The 21,030-nt window shown below is 41.0% G+C and overlaps 1 protein-coding gene across 1 annotated transcript in view; it reads left to right on the top strand.

Annotated features, from left to right (window-relative positions):
• The window catches only part of LOC108786110 (serotransferrin-A-like), a 38,887-nt gene that overhangs the window by 11,440 nt on the left and 6,417 nt on the right, over positions 1 to 21,030 (top strand). The window contains exons 5-14 of the mRNA XM_018555332.1: positions 1,132 to 1,270; positions 2,778 to 2,827; positions 6,144 to 6,307; positions 8,435 to 8,588; positions 9,878 to 10,026; positions 12,484 to 12,577; positions 13,540 to 13,575; positions 14,476 to 14,634; positions 17,231 to 17,366; positions 20,508 to 20,572. Of these exons, the coding sequence (XP_018410834.1) occupies positions 1,132 to 1,270; positions 2,778 to 2,827; positions 6,144 to 6,307; positions 8,435 to 8,588; positions 9,878 to 10,026; positions 12,484 to 12,577; positions 13,540 to 13,575; positions 14,476 to 14,634; positions 17,231 to 17,366; positions 20,508 to 20,572 (1,146 nt within the window). The remainder of the gene's footprint in view (positions 1 to 1,131; positions 1,271 to 2,777; positions 2,828 to 6,143; positions 6,308 to 8,434; positions 8,589 to 9,877; positions 10,027 to 12,483; positions 12,578 to 13,539; positions 13,576 to 14,475; positions 14,635 to 17,230; positions 17,367 to 20,507; positions 20,573 to 21,030) is intronic.

Here is a 21,030-nt window from a genome sequence, read left to right as displayed (position 1 = left end):
TTTCAGTATTCAGCACTGCGGTACTTTGACTGACATTTATTCCGTCATGCAACACTGTACTGAAATAAATTGTATACCATTTATTTAGGGACACATAGAGCTTTCTTTTGGTGGTATTTAATCTTAACTGGGATTTTAATTTTTTACTATACAATGAAAAAAGGACCAAAAATTTTCAAAAAAAGACCTGTTTTCCCTACGTTATGTTATAAAGCATTTATTATTACCCAATTTTTTGGTAAAATATAAAAGACGGGGTCACGTCGGGTAAATAGACACCAAACGTGTCAAGCTTTTTAATAGCATGCGCTCACAAAATCGCAAAAAACTACCATGCCTAAAATTGGCCAGAGTCGATGCTTTAAAAGCTTTTACCGCTCATCAGTTTGGTGTTATCAGTGATTGAGGGGCCTAGAATTATTGCTCTCACTGCGACGTTCGCGGCAATATGTAACATGTGTGGTGTAATCGTATTTGCACGTAGGTGCGCCCGGAGCATATTTACGTGTATCAGTGCGTGCACGCAGAGACGGGGACTTAAAACTTTTTTTTTTTTTTTTAACATTTAACTTGATTGCTATCACATAGGGGGCTAAAAAGCCCCCAATGTGATAGCTATAAAAAATGACAGGTCCTCTTTATGGAGACATGAGGGGTCCCCAAAGACCTAGAGACCCACAAAGAAGCTGATAAAGCAGAGCTATCTGGCAACGGGGGGAGGGGGGGGAGCACGGCAGCAGGGGGAGGGGGGCGCCGCACCATGTGAGGCTATACAAGCGCTTGTATGACACAACCAGTAACAGCTGTACACATTCGGTGTGTGTAAGCGTTTTGATAATTCTCCTGCATGATTTTTTATAAGGTTGAAAAGTTCTCTTCATTCCAGTTTAGTACATTATGCCTGAAGAGTAGGGTCACAGTGAACATATTTAGTCAATTATCTTCTTCTATAAATAGGTAAGATATTTCCATAAACTATACAGGCCACGTGCTCGGCATTGTGGGTTGGGGTGGATTTTAGATGTCAAAATTTTATTAGAAAATTAAAAGACTGTCTTAGAAAAAGTTTGACATTCTGATGCATCTATGGCATACAGTTCTATTGTCTGACATGAGATTTCTTGCTTCCAGCTTTTGCAGCCTTTGTTTCTGCTGCCTGCGCTCCTGGAGCCAAAGAGCCGAACTTGTGTAAGCTGTGTGCAGGGAAGGATGATAAAAAGTGCAAGGCATCTGAAAATGAGCCATATTATGGCTATGCTGGAGCCCGCTTGTAAGTAATCTATGCAATCCACTATACTTAGACTTCTACTCTGAGTTGAAATTTTGAACAGCCACCACCAGGAATCACGTGGACTATCTCTTTTTTTTCATTATAACTACCATTGTCTGAGACGTTCACTTTCACTGGTTAGTAAACTACGTGATGTCATTCCTGATGGTGCTGAGATGTACAGAGGACTGGTCACATTTGTGGCCACAGCCACCAATTTATTTCATTTATACATCCTCCAACTGTCTTTTTCCTGTGCCTGTTAATTTCTGATTAGTTGCTTTCTGTTAACAAAGACACACTAACGGTCAAAAGTTTTAGAAATGTAAGCAGTTCAAGTCCAGTGAATATCCTGAAATGGTACAAAAAAAAAACCCAAACGTTTAGGTTAACAAAAATGGAAAAAATATACATGTCAGAGTTATACAAAAAGACCTTTTTTCAGGGAAGACGTAATAGGTTAACAGCTCACAGTTGTTCTGCAGCAATGTAAGTAAATTAAGCCTTGAGGGCCCGTTCACACCAGATGCAGTGGGTTCCGGCCCGATTCTAGCCAGAACGCACTGCCTCGCATTGTGAGGCAGGAGCGGGCGTGGCGGGCCATTGAAGTGAATGGCACCGTAGCCATGCCCTCCGGCCACAATGCGATGGGCCGCACAGGATCGCAAGGTACATTATGCCATTATACATTCTCCAACTTTACATCTGGTCCATAGCAGGATATTAAAGGGGGGGCTTTAAGATCATAACATTCTTATGAACAAGGATAACCCTTCTGCTTAATGCCCCATGGTAAAAGGATGCCGTCCCCCAACACCCCCCCCTCCAGGGGGACGCTGTATGCTCTGAAGGTCTGGAGCACCTGCCACCATATTGTAAAAAAGCAAGCAGTTCTGGCTAGAGAAAAAAAGGAGGGCAGTCAGAGAGCACGGTCCCCCAGCATGTTAGGATGCCAACAGCTAAGGGAATGGGTAAAGGCAGAGCGACCAGTGCACTGTCAATGTTGCTTGAGCAGCACCCAAATCTCCCCAGGACATAAAGAATGGGGCTCTCCACCAGGATACTTGTTTAGATGCCAAACAGCGGAGTCTTTAGTCTCCATTCAAAGTAGCTGATAACCTGTCAATGGTGCAGATAGAAGAAATAATTTTTGCCTAGGTCTGGACTTATAGACAACTCACCCTATGGAATGGAGGGGCAGAGCAATAACCCATTGCATACTGTCATGATGCAACAGGAAAAATAGTTACAAGCCTCATGCGTTCCTAAGTCATTGCATAGAGATAATTAAAGTGTATCTAAACCCAAAAGCAAACATTTTATATGTTGCAGCTTACCAGTCCTTTCTGGCAAGATCAATAAGTATTTAATTCTTGCAGCCACCACATCTATGGACGGATAAGCTTTAATTATTACTTTATCATAGAACACACAAGCCCTGAATACATTTAAAACTTGTATATAACTGTTACAACTGTATCATAGCATTTTTTTTTTCTTTGTGCAGATGTCTGAAAGATAAAGGTGATGTGGCATTTGTGAAGCATCTTTTACCAGGTAATCCAACTATCATTAATTAAGCCTTTTCTTAATATGTAGACATTTAAACCTGAATGCTGAGCACAAAAATGTTATTTAAATATTTTCCTTAATTGTCATAATTGTGATACAAATCTCCTTTTTGCCCACCTTTGCTAACTCAGATATTACCTCGTATAAGTGACATTATTACTGGGCTGTACATAGCCAGCGCAGAGAGCAGAGCTGTGGGAGCTCCACCCACTGCAGGCTGCCTATAGAAAACTACAAGGGGATGGATAAAGACTAGTCACCCTGCACAAGGAGAGAGTGCAGCAGTGACTGGTCTTTATTACAGGAAGCTCCTGCACAGAGGCAAAGTTTAACACTGGATTTTACATTGGATTACTTCACAGACCTAGAAAAAATACACAAACCACATCAAGATTCAATAGGAGTACACATGGCTTTTGTATTTAGACAATATTTGCTTATTACGGAGTTCAGCTTTAAAAAAAAAATGTACATTTGTTTTTATAGTAGGAATTTTAAAGTTTAACAAATTGTGTGGATACAAATATTGCTTAGCAAATAGAAAAATTAGATGTACTTAGCTGGTCAGTAAGGATTTGCAGAAGCCGGTTAATTATGCATCACAAAACATTTCATGATATCGAACCTGAGGTAATTTGAAAATGTGTTTGAATCTTTAACTGTAACCTATTAAAGGAGAACTATGAGGTGAGTGAAAATCACTCAGCCTCACAGTTCTAGCCGACCTGTGACAATGAAACTGTCACAGGTCGGCTCAATAAATCGGGAAGTGAGCGAACGCTCGCTCACTTCTCGATCCTGTACCTGCAGAGAGCTGTGACTGTCATTCACGGCTCTCTGCAGGCGGAACTGACGGGGGAGGGGGCGGGTACAGCTGGCTCTGCCTCTGGATAGGCAGAGCCAGCTGTCAATCACGCAGCTGGGTGGATCTTGACAGTTATGTCGGGATCCGTCCCGGCTGCGGCGTCTCAGTATACTGTGAGCTGTAGCTCGCGGCATACTGAGCTTAGGGTGACGGGAGGACGCTAGTTTGCGTCCTCCCGTTACCCTTAGGAGAACTATGGGAAAAAGCCCTGACCCCATAGTTCTCCTTTAACAACCGTGTCTTAGTCTCTAAAACTTTGAAGGTTGGTGAAGTGAACCAAGACTAAGGACATTCAAGTATCTACATATGGTAACAAGCAGTGAAAGCACTTTAAAATAAGAGTATATAAACAAAGGAAAGGAAGCCACACTCTGGATATTTTAGCTGCTATATTTTTTTAAATATTTCACCCGGGGGAATTGGTGGTATTCTACCACTAAACTCCTATTGAGTGATATTCATCAGATGGAGGAGCTCGGGTGATCTGCCTTTCACCAGGTGGAATAATAAAAGAATACAGTAGCTTGAAAGATCCAGAGTGCGTTTTCTTTCCTTTGTGTACTGTTGTGAGGGGGGAGCTGCTACCAAGCACTGAGGTGTGCTTCAAAGGTAGAACAATGGGTTTCTTCAGCTTGGAACTGTAAAACGAGCTTCCCTTGTTTTTATTGTGATCCTCAAAAATCCTCAAAGGCCCCTGCAGGCTGTTCTTCCAGCCCCAGGTCCATATCAAAGTACAGACCTTTGGTTATGGAGCTGGAGAAAGTTATCAAGGATTACAGAAGCCTGTGGGGAGAACATGGTGTGAAAGTTGAAGTTACCTTTGAAGGTTTCAGTAGTTTTAAACTTTAAACTTCTCCATAATGCCTACAGCTACAGAGGTTAATGGTTTATTATAAGTGCTTTTATGTAAAATAAATGTAAATACTTTATTGTGCCTAGCAATTGAAATGTTATACCTAGGGGAGAATTCTGCTGTGGAACTATGCCTTGAATGTTTCCAGCCTTGTAGGACTGACCTATAATAAACATCTATGGGAATCATCCATCAAGAAGACTTTGGTCACAAGCTGTCAACATTTCAGCAGGCCACAGCTTTGATATAAGCATAGGTATGCATATTGAGTGTAGATGGGTGGACTACTTTAGATCAGAGGTGGACATTAGCTTTTTCATGGGAAAAGTTGTTCTGTTCCTGATGCAAACCTGCTCAGCTTGACTTTCTGAGAAGGAGAAGTGGGTACAGCTAGGCCTCATTTTATTTAATTCGGCCATAACTGTATGACACAAAGACATGAAGTAGCATGGATTTTACTAAGAGGTCTTTTTTCTGAAATTGCATTGGGCTTTTGTTATGTGGTCAGTTTAGAGTAAAGGAAAAAATAAAACAAGATCTTGTAATTAATTCAATTTACCCAAACAGTAAGTTTGGGAAGTGTATAGACTGCCAAAGAGATGCATCTGAGCACTAGTAGTGAAATTGCTATAAATTAGCATTATAGCTTCCACAGAGACCCAGGACACACATAACAGTAGTTAATCCATACATTCTACAGTGTTTCTCTTGTGGATGGTATTACTGATTGCATATTTGTTTTCAACCTAAATTATAGTGCTGGTAAAAAATGATCAAATCCGGCTACTGCTCCCTCCCAGTTGTTGGATGTGGTAACATGTGTGTATATAGGATTTCTTGGAATGTTCTTCTAGCTCTCTCTGATATAAAAAGAAACAAATAAGCATCTATACATGCACCAAAATGTACTTTCTCATTTATCTTGAGCATGCGGTTCAGTTTCGGTCACCGATCCACAGAAAGGATGTCCTTAGGCGGGAGAGTCCAGTGAATGGGGCAACAAACAGGCCCGGATTTCCCACAAGGCCACCGAGGCCCGGCCTCGGGGCGGCAGAGCGCAGAGGGGCGGCAGTGGTGATCAACAAAGCTAATACAGGTTAGAGGACCTAAACTATGAGGAAAGACTGCATGCATTAAACTTGTTCACTCTCGAAAAAAGGAGACTGAGAGAGGACATGATAATAATGCACAAATTGTTTAATGGTGACGGGATAATAATAATAAACTGTTTGTGGTTAGTTCACTTAAGAAGACAAGAGGCCACCATCTGAAACTGGAAGAGAAAAGGTTTCATCTTAAACTGCAAAGGGGATTCTTTTGTGGGAGAGATGTAAAGCAGTGGTTTCAGCTGAGAGTATGCAATCATTCAAGACCTGTCTAGATATTTTTGTCAGAGAGCAAGATATACAGTGGTACATGTAATGTTAGCAACTCAAACACACACACGCAGAACCAACCACATGGGTTTAATTCGATGGACCTGTGTCTTTATTCAACCTCAACAACTATGTAACAAAACACACATAAAGCAATTTATTTTCCATGTACGAAATGATGAATTGTGCATCTACATCTATCTGCAGATGAATTCCATAAAGGTTATATGCTGTTGTGCCTCGACAATACTAGGAAGCCAGTTGAAGAGTATGAGAAATGTTTCTGGGCAAGAATACCAGCTCATGCTGTGGTGACTGCAGACAGGGCTGAGAAAGTCAAATCTATCACTCAGTTCCTTGAGGAAGCTCAGGTAAACCTTTTCATTTCCCACAATAACTAATTCATAAAAGTATGTAGCACCCATTTCTGCTACAGCACAGTGGTAAAGTTATGAAATCATATTGAGTAAAGTTCTAATTATATTGTATATGCTACATTAAAAAAATACATGTTATTTCCTTGGTAAGGGCAGGAGGCAACTTGCAATTACCAACGAACATCAAAACATATTTGATTTGCAGAATATGACAATTTGTTGCTTAAGGTGCATCCAAACTCAAATACAACATACTGTATATTGATACAAAATACTGTATATTGCAACTTACCAGTCCTTAGAAGTGGTGGATGCATGTGTTTCCTTCAGTCCCTATTCACACCATCACATTCCATGAAAGCACAGCAAACTTGGAAAAAAACATGCACTTGGGCACGCATTCACGGAGCGAACAAAATGTGCAACACGCTTAGTGGTGCTGTTACTAGTTAATGGCACTTCAAACATGCCCAGTATGCACAGGAAAAAAAATGTGGAACCATGTAGCAGATTTTTCTATATGATCTACTTTTCCTTCGCTTGGCATGTGTGCACCACCTATTGTTCCAGATACGCAATGGTGTGAATGGGAACCTATTTTGGTAATCCCACTAGTAACTTCCTGTCTTAGAGTGACAACGTTCACTCAGCGTACTGTATCTATGGAAGAATAATGTCACAATAGGCTGTTCTCCTGATTAGGAATACACATATCTCTCCCTGATCTCTATTACATAAAAAGGTGGTGTTATGTAATTCAAAAAAGGTATTTGTGAATGCTGATATTATTTGAGATATCAGTTCAGTGCATAGGAAGTTGAACACTGAAATTCTGGCACGATCAACAGGTATTTTTTTGTACTTGCAGAAAATGTACTAAAGCTGGCCATACATTGTGCGAATTTCACCCGGTTCTTAATGAACCAGCCGAAATTCGCATAGCATCCCTCGATCAGCTGACCGAAGGAGCTGGTCAGAAAAAGCCAATGAGCTGTTGGTTCTGCTCGCGTATTCTGCCGGTGACTGCTGTCAGAATACAGTAAAGACAGCGGGAGATTCCTCAATCAATCCTCATAAGAGTTGATGGAGGAATCTGTTATATTTCCTTTGTTTAACCAGTAGGTTAAACAAAGAAAATATTACAGTGTATAGCCAAAAAAATAGGAAATCTAAAGCAACCACCACACCTAAGGACTGGTATGTTGTAGTATATACAGTTTTTGTTTGGACTTGTATACCATTTAAGCTGGCTGAATTTTCATGATGTACATTAAGATTTTCAATTAATTCCCTGGCAGAGGATATCATGACCATTCATACAGATTTGCCTAAGTTCTCAGTGCGCTAGGCTTTATTTATATCTACTCATAACTTGGATGACAATATCACTGCAAGATAGAGAACAATATCTATGCTGAAATTCACTGAAGAAAAAATAAAACAAAAAGTAGTGCTGCCTTTGCTCTGTAAGTATTGCATATGACAAAAAATGTTAAGGTTTCTATTTCAGTGACTTAACCTGAACCTGTAAGCGATCTGAAACATTAAAAGCTATAAGTCCTACCTTAGGTACAGTAAACTCCCCATTATCCCGCATTCAAGCAACCGACACCCTCAAGCAACTGGCAAAAACAAATCGAGGACATAATATGTCCTCAATTTTTTTTTTTTGCTGGTGGCTTAATGCACATTAAAAAATTGCCGATTGCTTGATGCACAGTACACAAAAAAAATGTTGTTAGAAACTAAATTTATTTAGTTGACAAATAAACTCTTTGTTTACATCATGCTGCCGGCCGACGGCTATATTAAATTCACCTGTCAGCTGCGGAAGCTAGGTGGCAGGTGAATGGGGCTGCATGGGAAGCGGGGCGCCGCTGTAGATGGTTGCTTTAGAGTTATTGTTAACTCTTAAGCAACCAGAAGCTACAGTTGTCCAGCACCTACCGATCCCCGTGGGTGCCGGATAACTGAGAGTTTATTGTATTATCTTTATAAGACAAGACACCCAACTGACATGCTTTTTCTGGATATAATTTAGGCAGCTTGGCAATGTTTAGCTTGGAAGGCAGGAGAGTAACCATCATTACTTACCTAATTACTGTCCTTTGTTTATTCTAGAAAAAAGCAGAATGCAAATTGTTCAGTTCTCCTCATGGAAAGGATCTGATGTTTAAAGATTCTGCAACTAGCCTCATTACTCTCCCAGAGAAAATGGACTCCTTCTTGTATCTAGGTCCTTCATTTACAAATGCCAATAAAGCCCTGTATAATGGTACGTGGCCCACATGTTTGCTTTATGATATACATATTTAGTGTCAGCTACAGAAAGACGGAGCCCGGAGAGGAATAATCTTATTTGTTTTTTAATCATTCACCTATATAATCAGGGCTGTATTTATAAATCATGCAACACTGCATGTACATTTGTTATGGAGGCAAAAATGAATGTACCAATGACACCGCAAAACTACTCATACACTCCCTTGTTATCTCTCATCTTGATTATTGTAACTCCCTCCTCATTGGCCTTCCACTACACAGGATATCCCCCCTTCAGTCTATCATGAATGCAGCTGCCAGACTCATTCACCTTACCAACCGCTCAGTGTCTTTAATAATAATAATAATAGTATATTTTCTTTCCAGGTTGAATATAATATCAGGAAATACCACAATATGGCCACTAGATAGAGCTGAGGAGCATAGGCAATAAGTATTTATTGCCTATGCTCCTCATCTCCATCTAGTGGCCACAATATTACATTTCACCTGGAAAGAAAATATACTAGTAACATTTTATTTTTACCTCCATGCGAACAAAATGAATGTGTGTGCAGTTTATCAGGACGAATGGCCCTTTATTTTTTGGGTAAATACACCCTTAAGTGTAAGTATAGATAACTTATCTTTCAAATGCAAGGGATTTGCAAGGAATTTCACTCTACCACAAAGTGAAATTTCTGCTTTATGTAAGATCAAAAAGTACTGTGCTTCACAGCAGATACTTGTGCCCAGGCTGCAGGCTCCACAGTGGTTCCTCCTCCATCTCAGCGTACAAGGGAAGGTAGCCACAACCCCAATTTAAAAGCTATAGTCAAGAGTTTAATGAATGGTCCAGTGCAAGACAGGGCACCTGAATGCCGCCCTCTGATGCACTTCAATCATAATGAGCTTATTTGTAGGGTATACTACGAGTATGCTAAAAATTAGTGAAACACTGCAGAGGCGGCATTTACGTGAACAGTCTTGCACTGGACCATTCATTAAACTGTTAACCATGACTTATTGGAATGCGGCTACCTTCCCTTTTACTAGTACTGACTTCTGTTTTCTGTAGATGCCATTTTTTTGGGAAGTCACCCAAATGCTCCATATGCTGGTTTGTAATAAATGGTTGTTTTGGCTGTTAAATCCCCAAAATATGGGGTCTAGTGTATTGGGGTAGGTTACAGTGTAGGTTTAGAATGTAATTGTGGTAGATACCCTAGTCATAGGCCTAAACTGTAGATTTCTAGCAGTGTTAGTGAACTCCAAATACAATTCGTACCACTTTTATTACAGAGTTGGAGACTCCATCAGAGGAAACAATCCGCTGGTGCACACAGAGCGTAGAGGAGAAGAAGAAGTGTGACCGTTGGAGTATTGCAAGTGAAGGAAGCATTGAATGCATTGAGGCTTCCAGTGCAGACGAATGCATTACCAAAGTTTTGGTGAGTGAGACATTTCTAAAATAGAAACATGGACACAAAATGGAATTTTTACCCTGATATTTCAGTAGACAAGAGGGAATTCATAGCTGTGTAGGCCTCTTTTAATAACCCAATTTATGAGGCATTCCCTGCTGCTCTTAACTATTATTTCTTACATTACTATTCTATAGAACTGTCCAATCCATTGTATCACCACAAAGTAAGACCTAATTATTATTGTATTGTGTGCTACATAGTTACATAGTATTTAGGGTTGAATAAAGACATACGTCCATCAAGTCCAACCCATATAGGTCCACGCATCATCTCATTCTTAGGGATACTGGTATCCCTGGATATTACAGTCCCTCAAGAAATTGTCCAAAAGTTTCTTGAACAAATCTACACTCTTGGCTGAAATCACTGCCGATGGCAGTGAGTTCCCGACCTTAACCGCTCTTACTGTAAAGAACCCTCTTCGCCCATTGTGCTGGAATTTTTTCTCCACCAACTTTAGGTAGTGGCCTCTAGTCTTTGTAATGGAGTTAATCTCAAACAGTTTGTTGCCAATGTTGCTGTCACCATTGAACATCGTGTACATGAAAATCATATCCCCACTTAATCTCCTTAATTCCAGCATAAACATGTTTAAGGTCAGAAGCCTTCTCTCATAGCTCTGGTCCTCCATTCCCCTAATTAGTTTGGTTGCCCTCCGCTGGACTCTCTCCAGTTCAAGGACATCCCTTCTCAGTACCGGCGACCAAAACTGGACCGTGTACTCCAGATGTGGCCGAACCAACGATCTATATAGAGGCTACTGACCAGCCTATAGTTCCCTGGTTGGCATCTCGCCCCCTTTCTGAATATTGGAACTACCGTAGCCCTCCGCCAATCACATGGTACCCTACCAGTCACTAAGGATTCCTTAAAAATTAGGAATAATGGTCTTGTTATAACCTGGCTTAGTTCCCTAAGTACCTTGGGGTGAAGGTTATCTGGTCCAACTGCTTTATTTGCATTGAGCATTTTAAGTCTTTGTTCTATTACGCTTTCCATCAACCATTGCGGTATATTATCGGTTGAACTATGCGTTTTATCACGTACGTCGAACCCGTTTCCCTCCTGTGTATATACTGAGGAGAAAAAATTGTTCAGCGCCTCGGCCCTCTCCTTGTCACTTGTGAGTAACTTCCCGTTTTCGTTCTTTATTGGGCCTATCTGCTCCTTTCTTACCTTTTTACTGTTAATATATTGGTAGAATTTTTTTATTTTTTTTTTTACTATCTGTGGCGATATGCTTTTCGCATTCTATTTTAGCTTCCCGGATTACTAGTTTGCATTTTTTGTTACATTCCTTGTAGTTAAGGAATGCCAATGCCGTCCCTTCCATCTTATATTTTATAAATGCCATTCTCTTTGCCTTAACATGTAGTTTTACAGTTTTATTTAGCCATATAGGTTTAGCCTTTGATCTTTTGTTTTTGTTAACCAATGGTATACACTTTGAAATGGCAATATGTAATGTGTTCCTGAAGCAGTCCCACATTTGGTGCTGATATGCTGGAGCATACTTAAAGCACTTGTAATCCCCGATGAAACTGCAAAACAGCCAAAACATGTTGCATTTGCTTTGTTTTGGGGAGAAGAAATTTACATTTAGTTAGTAAAATTAAATAAGTTAGCATCAGTAAAGTGGAACCTATGGAGACTTGCTAGGAAAAATAATCGTTAAAATGGAGAAATGTTCAATACACATGATTAGGATAAGAAAAGTTCAAATGCCTAGCAAAAAGGAAATATAGGGCGAGAATAAACACTTCAAAACCTTCACTTAGATAAATTGTCCTTATATCATTATGTAGGTTACTGGAAATGTTGTCATGACTGGTGTTCTCCATTAAGCTACCTATGAGCACCTATGTCAACAGCTCTGGTGTCCCGCCCAGCTCACTGGTACATCACCTCCTGGGGGGAAGCTGGACAAAACATCACAGGTTGCTTGCTACAAGCTGTGACTGCCCCCCTGTCACCCCCTAAAGGATGAGGAAATAAATGCTATATGAAACATTTTAATATCTTACATGATTTGCTGGACATAGAGTTAGTGCAGAGATGATGTTATTGATTAAATGGATACCATACCCAAACAAGAAGTTCGGCCTGATTGCAGAGAGTGGTCCATATAACCATTTTGTTTGTATACTTTTGAAATAATATTTAAGACTCTCAAAAACTAAAGAGGTGTATGTGTACATGCTTTTAATCTTGGGCCTGGTGCCAGAATTGGTGGCAGAATCATATTTCTTGCACTGTGTGTGTCTTTCTGTGGGTATGTATGTGTGTGTATGCATGGAGGTGTACAACTTTACCTAAGACAGTTGCTAAATCTTCAATTGGCTTCCCTAATTTATTATAACATAAAGGTGCTGCTGTGATTTTTGCATTTGTGTATTACACTTTGTTGACTTGTCTTTGCAGAAAGGTGAAGCTGACGCTGTCAGTCTTGATGGTGGCTACCTGTATACAGCAGGGGCATGTGGATTAGTCCCAGCAATACAAGAAATTTATGATGGTAAGACAAAAAATAATACAACTGTAAAATAGTAGTATACTTAGCCATAATATACAAAGTCATTACAAAAACGTGGGTGCCACATACACAACCAAATGTAGACACCATCTGACCACATGAACAAGCAGCATTGTTTATCAGATGTTATTAGTCAGCATATACAAATTTTCAAGGAAAACCTGTACTGAATTGAATACGTTGACTGGCCCCTCCCCCCCCCCATATGTGTACTGCCGCTTAAAAAAAGGAGGTCAGCAATGACAGCCCATATATTTTTTTCAGTACAATTTTCCTTCAAATGCCATTCACCATCAGTTCTTGTGATGTGTGTCTACAAATGATAACTAGAGAGCAGAATTATATATCTGAACTGAGCTATGACTATTGCACCATAAGGTGTCTGGTTCAGACTTAAAGACCGTATACAGTAAAATCCCAGTTTTCTATCAGGTCAGCTCCTCTGCTCAGTGGGAAGGCGAAATAGCCAATAGCAGGCTGGCTATTGAAACCCCACCCACCAAACAGAGGAGCGGCTTTGATAAATTTATCTCTCAGGTCCACTACTCTGCTCAGTGGGCGGGCCCAATAACCAGCCTGCTATTCGCTCTTGCAATTTGAAATAGCCCATAGCAGACTGGCTATATCTCCCCATTGTTTACATTCTGCTGCTGACCGCGGAATCTTGCAGCCAGTAAACAAAGAATTTACTTAGCAACTAAATAAATGTAGTTGCTAATGATTCTTTTTTTTCAGTGTGTACCAAGCAACCAGCATTTTTTTTTGTGTGCATATGTCCTCGATTTTTTTTTTCAATTTGTTTTTCCTATTTAAATAAACTTAGTAAAGAGGTATAGAGGAAACGGTTTATGTTGGGGAAATACCAAAGTTTTATTTATGATTGTACTGTATGTAACAGAAAGTGCTTATTTAATTTATTTATTATATGTGTTATTTCTCAACAGCTGAATTGTGCAAAAATAAAAGAGAAAATAAAAAAGGTAAACTTGTTTTAATTAGCCCTAAAGTGATATTAAAGTCAAAAGGTTTTTAAGCTATTTCAGATGCTGATTAAACCACTTACTATGGATGCTGCTTCTTAAAGTTTGAAAGTCTTAGCTAACTGCAAAATCAGCTGGTCCCCTGAGCACTGGTCCTGGTATCTTATTTTAGAGTGGCTCCTTTTCCTTGCAGGGTCCTATGAAGCCCCCCTTGTGTATGCTAGTAAACTATGTGGGGCTCCATAAAAACACACAGGTATAGCAAGACAAGCCAATCCCCTCCGCCCTGCTACTACCTGTTCCCTTCTCCAAGCTAGTCGATGGACAGCTGCTGCAGACTGCTCTGTCCCTTGTGATCTTATACTGGACAGTAAGCTCAGGAAAGTTTAGTTGAGAGAGTTGGAGTTGTTCTTAAATATAATGACTGTAACTGCTTGGAGAATAATGTAAAAAAAATACTTTGCTGGGCAATGCATATTTGTTTGATCTGCATTCATGATTGAAAAGAATGTTAGAGAGTTTAATATTACATTAATTTGTAATGTACAATATAAAATCCAGTGTAAAGATGAAGGTCACCAGCCAACCCTATATGTACACAGGCACAGACCCAAGTTCACTGCTCTTCTACTTATTGCCAGCACAGGTGTACATTATTCCTTAAAATAAATCTGCACCTCTAAAGAATAGTCACTTTGTCTTTATATGATTGAAAGACTGTACATGGTCTTTATTTAATGCATGTTATATTGAGAGCATGTGAACCAGTTACATATTGTTTTCAGACTTTGCACAGTTATATATATTTTTTTGCATAGTGTTTTGGAAGTACTCGATCTTGAGAAATGAAACTACTTTCTGATTGCAGAAATATTTTTTTCTCCTTTGGTTTCCACCAAGGCACATACAAAGCTGTTGCGGTTGTTAAGAAGAGCAACAAGGCAATCACCTGGAAAAATCTAAGGGGCTTCAAGTCTTGCCACACAGGTCTGGGACGCACCGCTGGCTATAATATCCCTGCTGGTTTAATTCACAAGCAAACTGGAGTTTGTGATTTGGGTAAGTTAATATTTGATAGGAAAACATTAGCTCTTTGAGGGCAAGGACTGATGTGAAAGTGCACTATGCATAAATTGTCAGTGCTATCTAAAAAACAATAATAACTCAATTTAAAAAAATTCTGAGGGAAGACATTGCCAGACAAGGTATTAAAATATGGAGTAGATGCATGCAGATATCAAATCATATTATTTGTTCTGTACTTTTACTGATTAGATCACTTGTATGAAAGGAGCAGCGGCGATCCTGTCCGCCCCGCCGCAGTTTTCGGGGGCCCGCGCTCCTCTGGCATCTGGCCCCCTACGGCATAGGAGCTCACCATAGAGCCCGTAGAGCAGACGAAGAACGTCTGTTCTTCGTCTGCACTGTGTGATCACTGAGACCGTGGCACTGCAATCACAGGGCCACCTGTCTCAGCTGTCAGGAACTACACCGAACCCTACCCTCACCAGGTGCGTCTTATGGAGCGAAAAATATGGTAATTATATAACTATGTAACTTTGAGGCCCCGTTTCCACAAGTGTGATTTGTTGAGCTTCCGCCAACGTGCTACAATGCGTGGCTATGGAATTCACATGATTCTCTATGCTGCCCATTCACACCTATGCAACGTGGAAGAAAGCAGGTCCTTCTTAGTGTCGCACAGTGTGTTTTTGGCCCTATAGACTTTAGCGGGAATACATTTAAAAAAAACACGCATCTTTGTGCATTTAAGTGCATGACAACAAGCTGCCACGCAAGAAGATGCATACACGTGTGACAAAAATGCACTGAAAAATGCTGAATTATACAGCAGCACTAGTATAAAACTAGGCTTAGTATAACACACAGTCACTGAGGTCACCCTTCTTGGAGCATTTGAACAAGTAATATTTCAGGAATTAGTGAGAATGGAGTGATTATGTCACTACACTCCATTCCCTTTTTATCTCAGCCCTGCAGAGGGTGCAAACGGATTACCCTGTGCCATAGTGCAGCTTGCCAAAATGGTGCATGACCTGGGCAGACTGGAAAAGGGCAAATATAAGGGGGGTGTTTAACCAGTTGACATCCGCGGTGTTAAACCCCCTTCCCATCCAGGCCATTTTTCAGTATTCAGCGCTGCGGTACTTTGACTGACATTTATTCCGTCATTCTGTGGGGTACTAGATAGTATCAGGGTGGATTAAAGGAACTTGGTATTCAGATAGGTGCCACCATTTTGGTACAGCAAAGCTAGTCCCTCTCACCCTCCCTAACTTTGCTATAATGCGGTAAATTGTGGACAAGAGGGAGGGGCACAACTAGGGGATTAGTTAAAGGTAAAGTATATTATCATGTCTAGTTGGCTTTGGAGTGTTTAAATTGTGGGCAGGTATTGTCACAGTATGTGTGGGTCTAAATAAGGCAGCTTGTAATTGGTATATGACCTGGAGTCCAAGTTCACTCGTTATGGTGACACTAAACTCAGGAGTTAAAATTTAAAAATACATTCAAGTACCTTAACTATTAACAAAAATGTATCTTATTTGTTGTATCACTCGGCTGTAGATCCTCCAATCATCTCTGAATTGGTGCTGACACTGTCCTTCCTTCTGGAGGGGGGCTACTTTTGTTACCCCATGGTCCCTGTGTGTGTTGTAAAGTAGTCATCGCACCAAGATCACTCCCGTGATGGACTACAATCTCATTTTTAGTTTAATAATTTGTATTGTAGTCCATCACAGGAGTGAGCTTGGAGCTGTCGCTACTTTACAACACAAACAGGGACCATGGGGAACAAAGTAGTTACCCTCCTGAAGGAAGGATGGTGTCAGTACAAACTCAGTACAAACTCAGGACTGAATCTCTCGATGCCGGGGACAGGCAGTTCCGGGCGGGTAGCTGTTTTCTACATTTAGCCCTGCTTTGGGAAAGCAGGACTGAATGTAGAGCGGGGAAGCCGCCAAGATTACTTATAATAAGACTGCAGGTCCGTCCTCCGCCCGCTGCACCACCCGCCTCGGCCAGCCTCTCTCCGGAGATCTTCAGGATGGAGAGCGGGGGGCAGTGCGGAGAACGTCCGTTCTGTTCCGTGTAAACAGCGAGAGGGGAGAGCTGCACTCGCAGCCTTCCCATTTCAGCTGTCACTTGAGTTCCAGCACAGTGCTGTGCTAGAACTCCTGTATTGGAGGTGACAGGTTTAATAAAGAGAACCTATCGTCTCCAAATACTATGACACAGGGGCTTGATAAAAACAATTAAATAAATAACAATTTAAAAAAAGGAATAATTAAAATAAAAAAATAAAAAGGTAATTAAAAAGTAAAAAATAATAAGATGAAAAAATTATACAAAGTAAAAGATAAGATAAATAAAAAGTAAAAAAAATAAATAAAAATTAAAAAAGTGATAAAAAAGTTTGAAAAAAATGAAAACTAACACTGCCTGGTTTTGGGGCATTTATTGAACATTTTGTAACCTGAGTTTTCTTTTGATAAACAAATTGGTTAGTTTAGTTCTGCTTTAAGAAATCAGGTGACTTAACCTGATGGCATCCAAAATTGAATATCAAAATTAGAGGGGGGGTTCTTTTCATGGTTTTACAAACATTTTGTCACTGTCTTTGTTTTGGCAGGAACCTTCTTCACTGAGAGCTGTGTACCTGGAGCTGATCCTAATTCTAACCTCTGCAAGCTGTGCGGTGGAAATGATAAAACAAAATGCCTTCCAAACAACAGAGAGCCGTATTACGGTTATGATGGTGCCCTCAGGTAATGGAATTAAGGATTACTACTGTGATGCAATTTCACTGCAAACTGAATAGTAAAACAAGAGTAGTGAATAACAGTGAATTCTAAGAAAGAAAAAAACAATTAAATCAATCATAATATTTAATTGAAAATATGCTAATAAACCAAAATGACATTTGCTGACAAAAACTGAAAATAAAAGAATTGTCAGGCCGAAAAATATGACACAGAGTCCTCAATCGCTTATTCTGCAGGCCCTGTTACAAATGAACTGGAAGCCTCTATACTGAGTGTTCCTGTTCATTCATAACCTTTGGAGATAGTGTGTTTACTATGTGCACAATCATAGTTACATACACTATATTACCAAAAGTATTGGGACACCCCTCCAAATCATTTGATTCAGGTGTTCCATGAAATTTCCTTGCTACTAAATATTCCACTGTCACCTGTTAGTGGTATTATAACAAAGTGGAAGCAACAGAGAACAACAGCAACTCAGCCACTAAGTGTTAGGCCACGTAAAATGACAGAGCGGGGTCAGCGCATGGTGAAGTGCGCAGAAGTCACCAACTGTCTGCAGAGTCAATAGCTACAGACCTCCAAACTTCGTGTTTCCTTCAGATTGGCACAACAACAGTGTATAGAGAGCTTCATGGAATGGGTTTCCATGGCCGAGCAGCTGCATCCAAGCCTTACATCACCAAGTGCAATGCAAAGCGTCGGATGCAGTGGTGTAAAGCACGCCGCCACTGGACTCTGGAGTAGTGGAGACGTGTTCTCTGGAGAGACCAATCACACTTCTCTGTCTGGCAATCTGATGGACGTGTCTGGGTTTGGCGGTTGCCAGGAGAAAGGGACTTGCCTGACTGCATTGTGCCAAGTGTAAAGTTTGGGGGAATTATGGTGTGGGGTTGTTTTTCAGGGGTTGGGCTTGGCCCCTTAGTTCCAGTGAAGGGAACTCTCATGCTCCCAACTTTGTGGGAACAGGTTGCGGATGGCCCCTTCCTGTTCCAACATGACTGCGCACACCAGTGCACAAAGAAAGGTCCATAAAGACATGGATGAGCGAGTTTGGGGTGGAGGAACTTGACTGGCCTGCACAGTCCTGACCACAATCCGAAAGAACACCTTTGGGATGAATTAGAGTGAAGACTGCGAGCCAGGCCTTCTCGTCCAACATCAGTACCTGACCTCACAAATGTGCTTCTGGAAGAATGATCAAACATTCCCATAGACACACTCCTAAACCTTGTGGATGCCTTCCCAGAAGAGTTGAAGCTGTTATAGCGGCAAAGGGTGGGCCAACTCAATATTGAACCCTACAGACTAAGGGGTCTATTCACATAGCTGCCGAAGGATCTGGCCGTAGCTTCGGCCGATCCTTCGGCTAGCTTCGTCACCAGGACCACTTCAGTTCTGGAGAACCGAGGGGGTGCTGTACGGGCTATTCACAATAGCCCGTACAGCTCCCGATCACGGCCGAGAGGCTCAGTCGAGCGCTGAGCCGTGCTGAAAGACGAAGCTGGCCGACAGCCTGCTTCTGACAGCTGGGCGGAGCCAGCCGTGATCTTACGGCTGGCTCCGGCCACTTTCAGAGAGATCAGCGTCCCTGGTTGCTAACCAGGGACACTGATCTCCAAGCATCTGACTCTCCCTGGCGGCCCGGGAGTCTCCTGCTCCCGGCCGCCAAGGAGAAAAACACCGCTGTGTCTTTTTTCTTTATTCTGACACGGAGCGATGTCAGAATAGAGAAAAAAAAAAAAGTCCCATTCAAAAGCATTGGGACATTACTATTGGCTATTTCTATTGCAATAGCCAATAGTAAACTAGCATTGTACCCGCCCTCTTTTGCAGTTCCCCACCAGGTCCACCAGCAGAGGGCGGGAACAATGCTAGTTTACTATTGGCTATTGCAAATTGAAATAGCCAATAGTAAACTCTCAATGCTTTTGAATGGGAATTTTTTTTTCCTCTATTCTGACATCGCTCGTGCCAGAATGAAGAAAAAAAGACACAGCTGTGTTTCTCTCCTTGGCGGCCGGGAGCGGGGGGCTCCCGGGGCCCCAGGGAGAGTTTTTACATTTTTTTAACTTTTTTTTTTTTACAGCAGCAGAGCCGCCGGACAATAGGAAACTATTGGGCGGAGCTAGCTGTCACTGCTAGCTCTGCACAATCGTTTTCTATTTACTTTTTTCTACTTTTTTCACTCTTTTTCTGTTCTGCTCGGTGCCTCTGAGGGACCGAGCAGAACAGCCGAGCCAAATGCCGCTCGGCGGCATTCGGCTATTCTCTCACTGCTGTTCGGGATCTTTCAGAATAGCCCGAACAGCAGTGTGAAGCCTGCCGGAGGTTCGGCTCAGCCGATCCAGATGTTGGATCGGCTGAGTCGAACTCCTTCTGCACTTCGGGTCAGCCGAACATGCTGAGCATGTTCGGCTGTTTCGAAGCCACACGAAGCAAGCCGATGTACGGCTGATTTCAGCCGATATACGGCTGAAATCAGCCGTACCAGCCTGAAGTGAATAGCCGAACAGTGTTCGGCTCACTTCACTTCTGATCGGTCATTCACTCGGCTGCCCTCGGCAGCTTTGTGAATAGACCCCTAAGACTGGGATGCCATTAAAGTTCATGTGCGTGTAAAGGCAGGCTTCCCAATATTTTTGGTAATATAGGATAGTTAGTGAGGTTGAAAAAAGACACAAGTCCATCGAGTTCAACCTATAGAGATATGAAGAAAAAAAAAAAAGAAGAAAAGCCTATACAAAACGCTATGACCACAATTACCCACTGTTGATGCAGAGGAAGGCAAAAAAAACCTTATAAAGCATGGCTTTTGGTGCCCTGTCCCAACTTTTTTGAGACGTGTTGCTGCCATCAATTTCAAAGTTACCTTATTTTTTCCCTAAAATTGTAAATTTTCTCAGTTTAAACATTTGATATGTTTTCTATTTTCTATTGTAAATAAAATATGAGTTTATGAGATTTGCAAATCATTCTGTTTTTATGTAGATTTTACACAGCGTGCCAACTTTTTTTGGGTTGTATTTGATATACTTTTATGTGCAGATGTGTGGACTCTATAGTTATGCAATAAACAATAAACAACATCTTGCAGTATGGAATATATTTTATTTACAAAGTAATCTTTTTTTGCTTCAGGTGTCTGATTAAGGCAGGAGATGTATGTTTTGTGAAGCAAAGCACTGTAGATGAAAACATTGAAAGTAAGTAACATTTGACACTTTGTATGCCATGGAAAATATTAAAAGTTAAAAAAAAAACAGCCGACACATCTCCTATAATGCTAAATTCTAAAATCTGGAACATGCTTCAAAAGAGCCCAAATCTGCCCCTATTTGGGTGAACTCATTGCCCCAGGGCATTGGTCATGGGGGAGCGTCTGAAAATATTGACTCTTCATTTTCCAAGTGGTAACATTGCTCTCTTGGATTTTGTTAAATACTTTTTCAGTGCCAGTGACAGCAGCATAGTAGAATTGTATTGCCAATTCATTAGTGGTCCTAGCTGTCCCACATTTTTCCCACTTCATGATTTTTATTTCCAGCTTGGGGTATCTTTACAACTGTCACATGCATATGCAGCATGCCTTAAACGGGGTCAGATTTAGGGCTATGGAATGTGTTTAGGGTGCCCTGATTTTAATGACGGACAACTGAATCTT

The sequence above is a fragment of the Nanorana parkeri genome, unplaced genomic scaffold (assembly GCF_000935625.1).
Source record: "Nanorana parkeri isolate BGI_ZX_2015 unplaced genomic scaffold, ASM93562v1 scaffold192, whole genome shotgun sequence".
Lineage (NCBI taxonomy): Eukaryota > Metazoa > Chordata > Amphibia > Anura > Dicroglossidae > Nanorana > Nanorana parkeri.
Note: the sequence above shows the minus strand (reverse complement) of the source record. Positions and strands in the feature narration are given on the sequence as shown.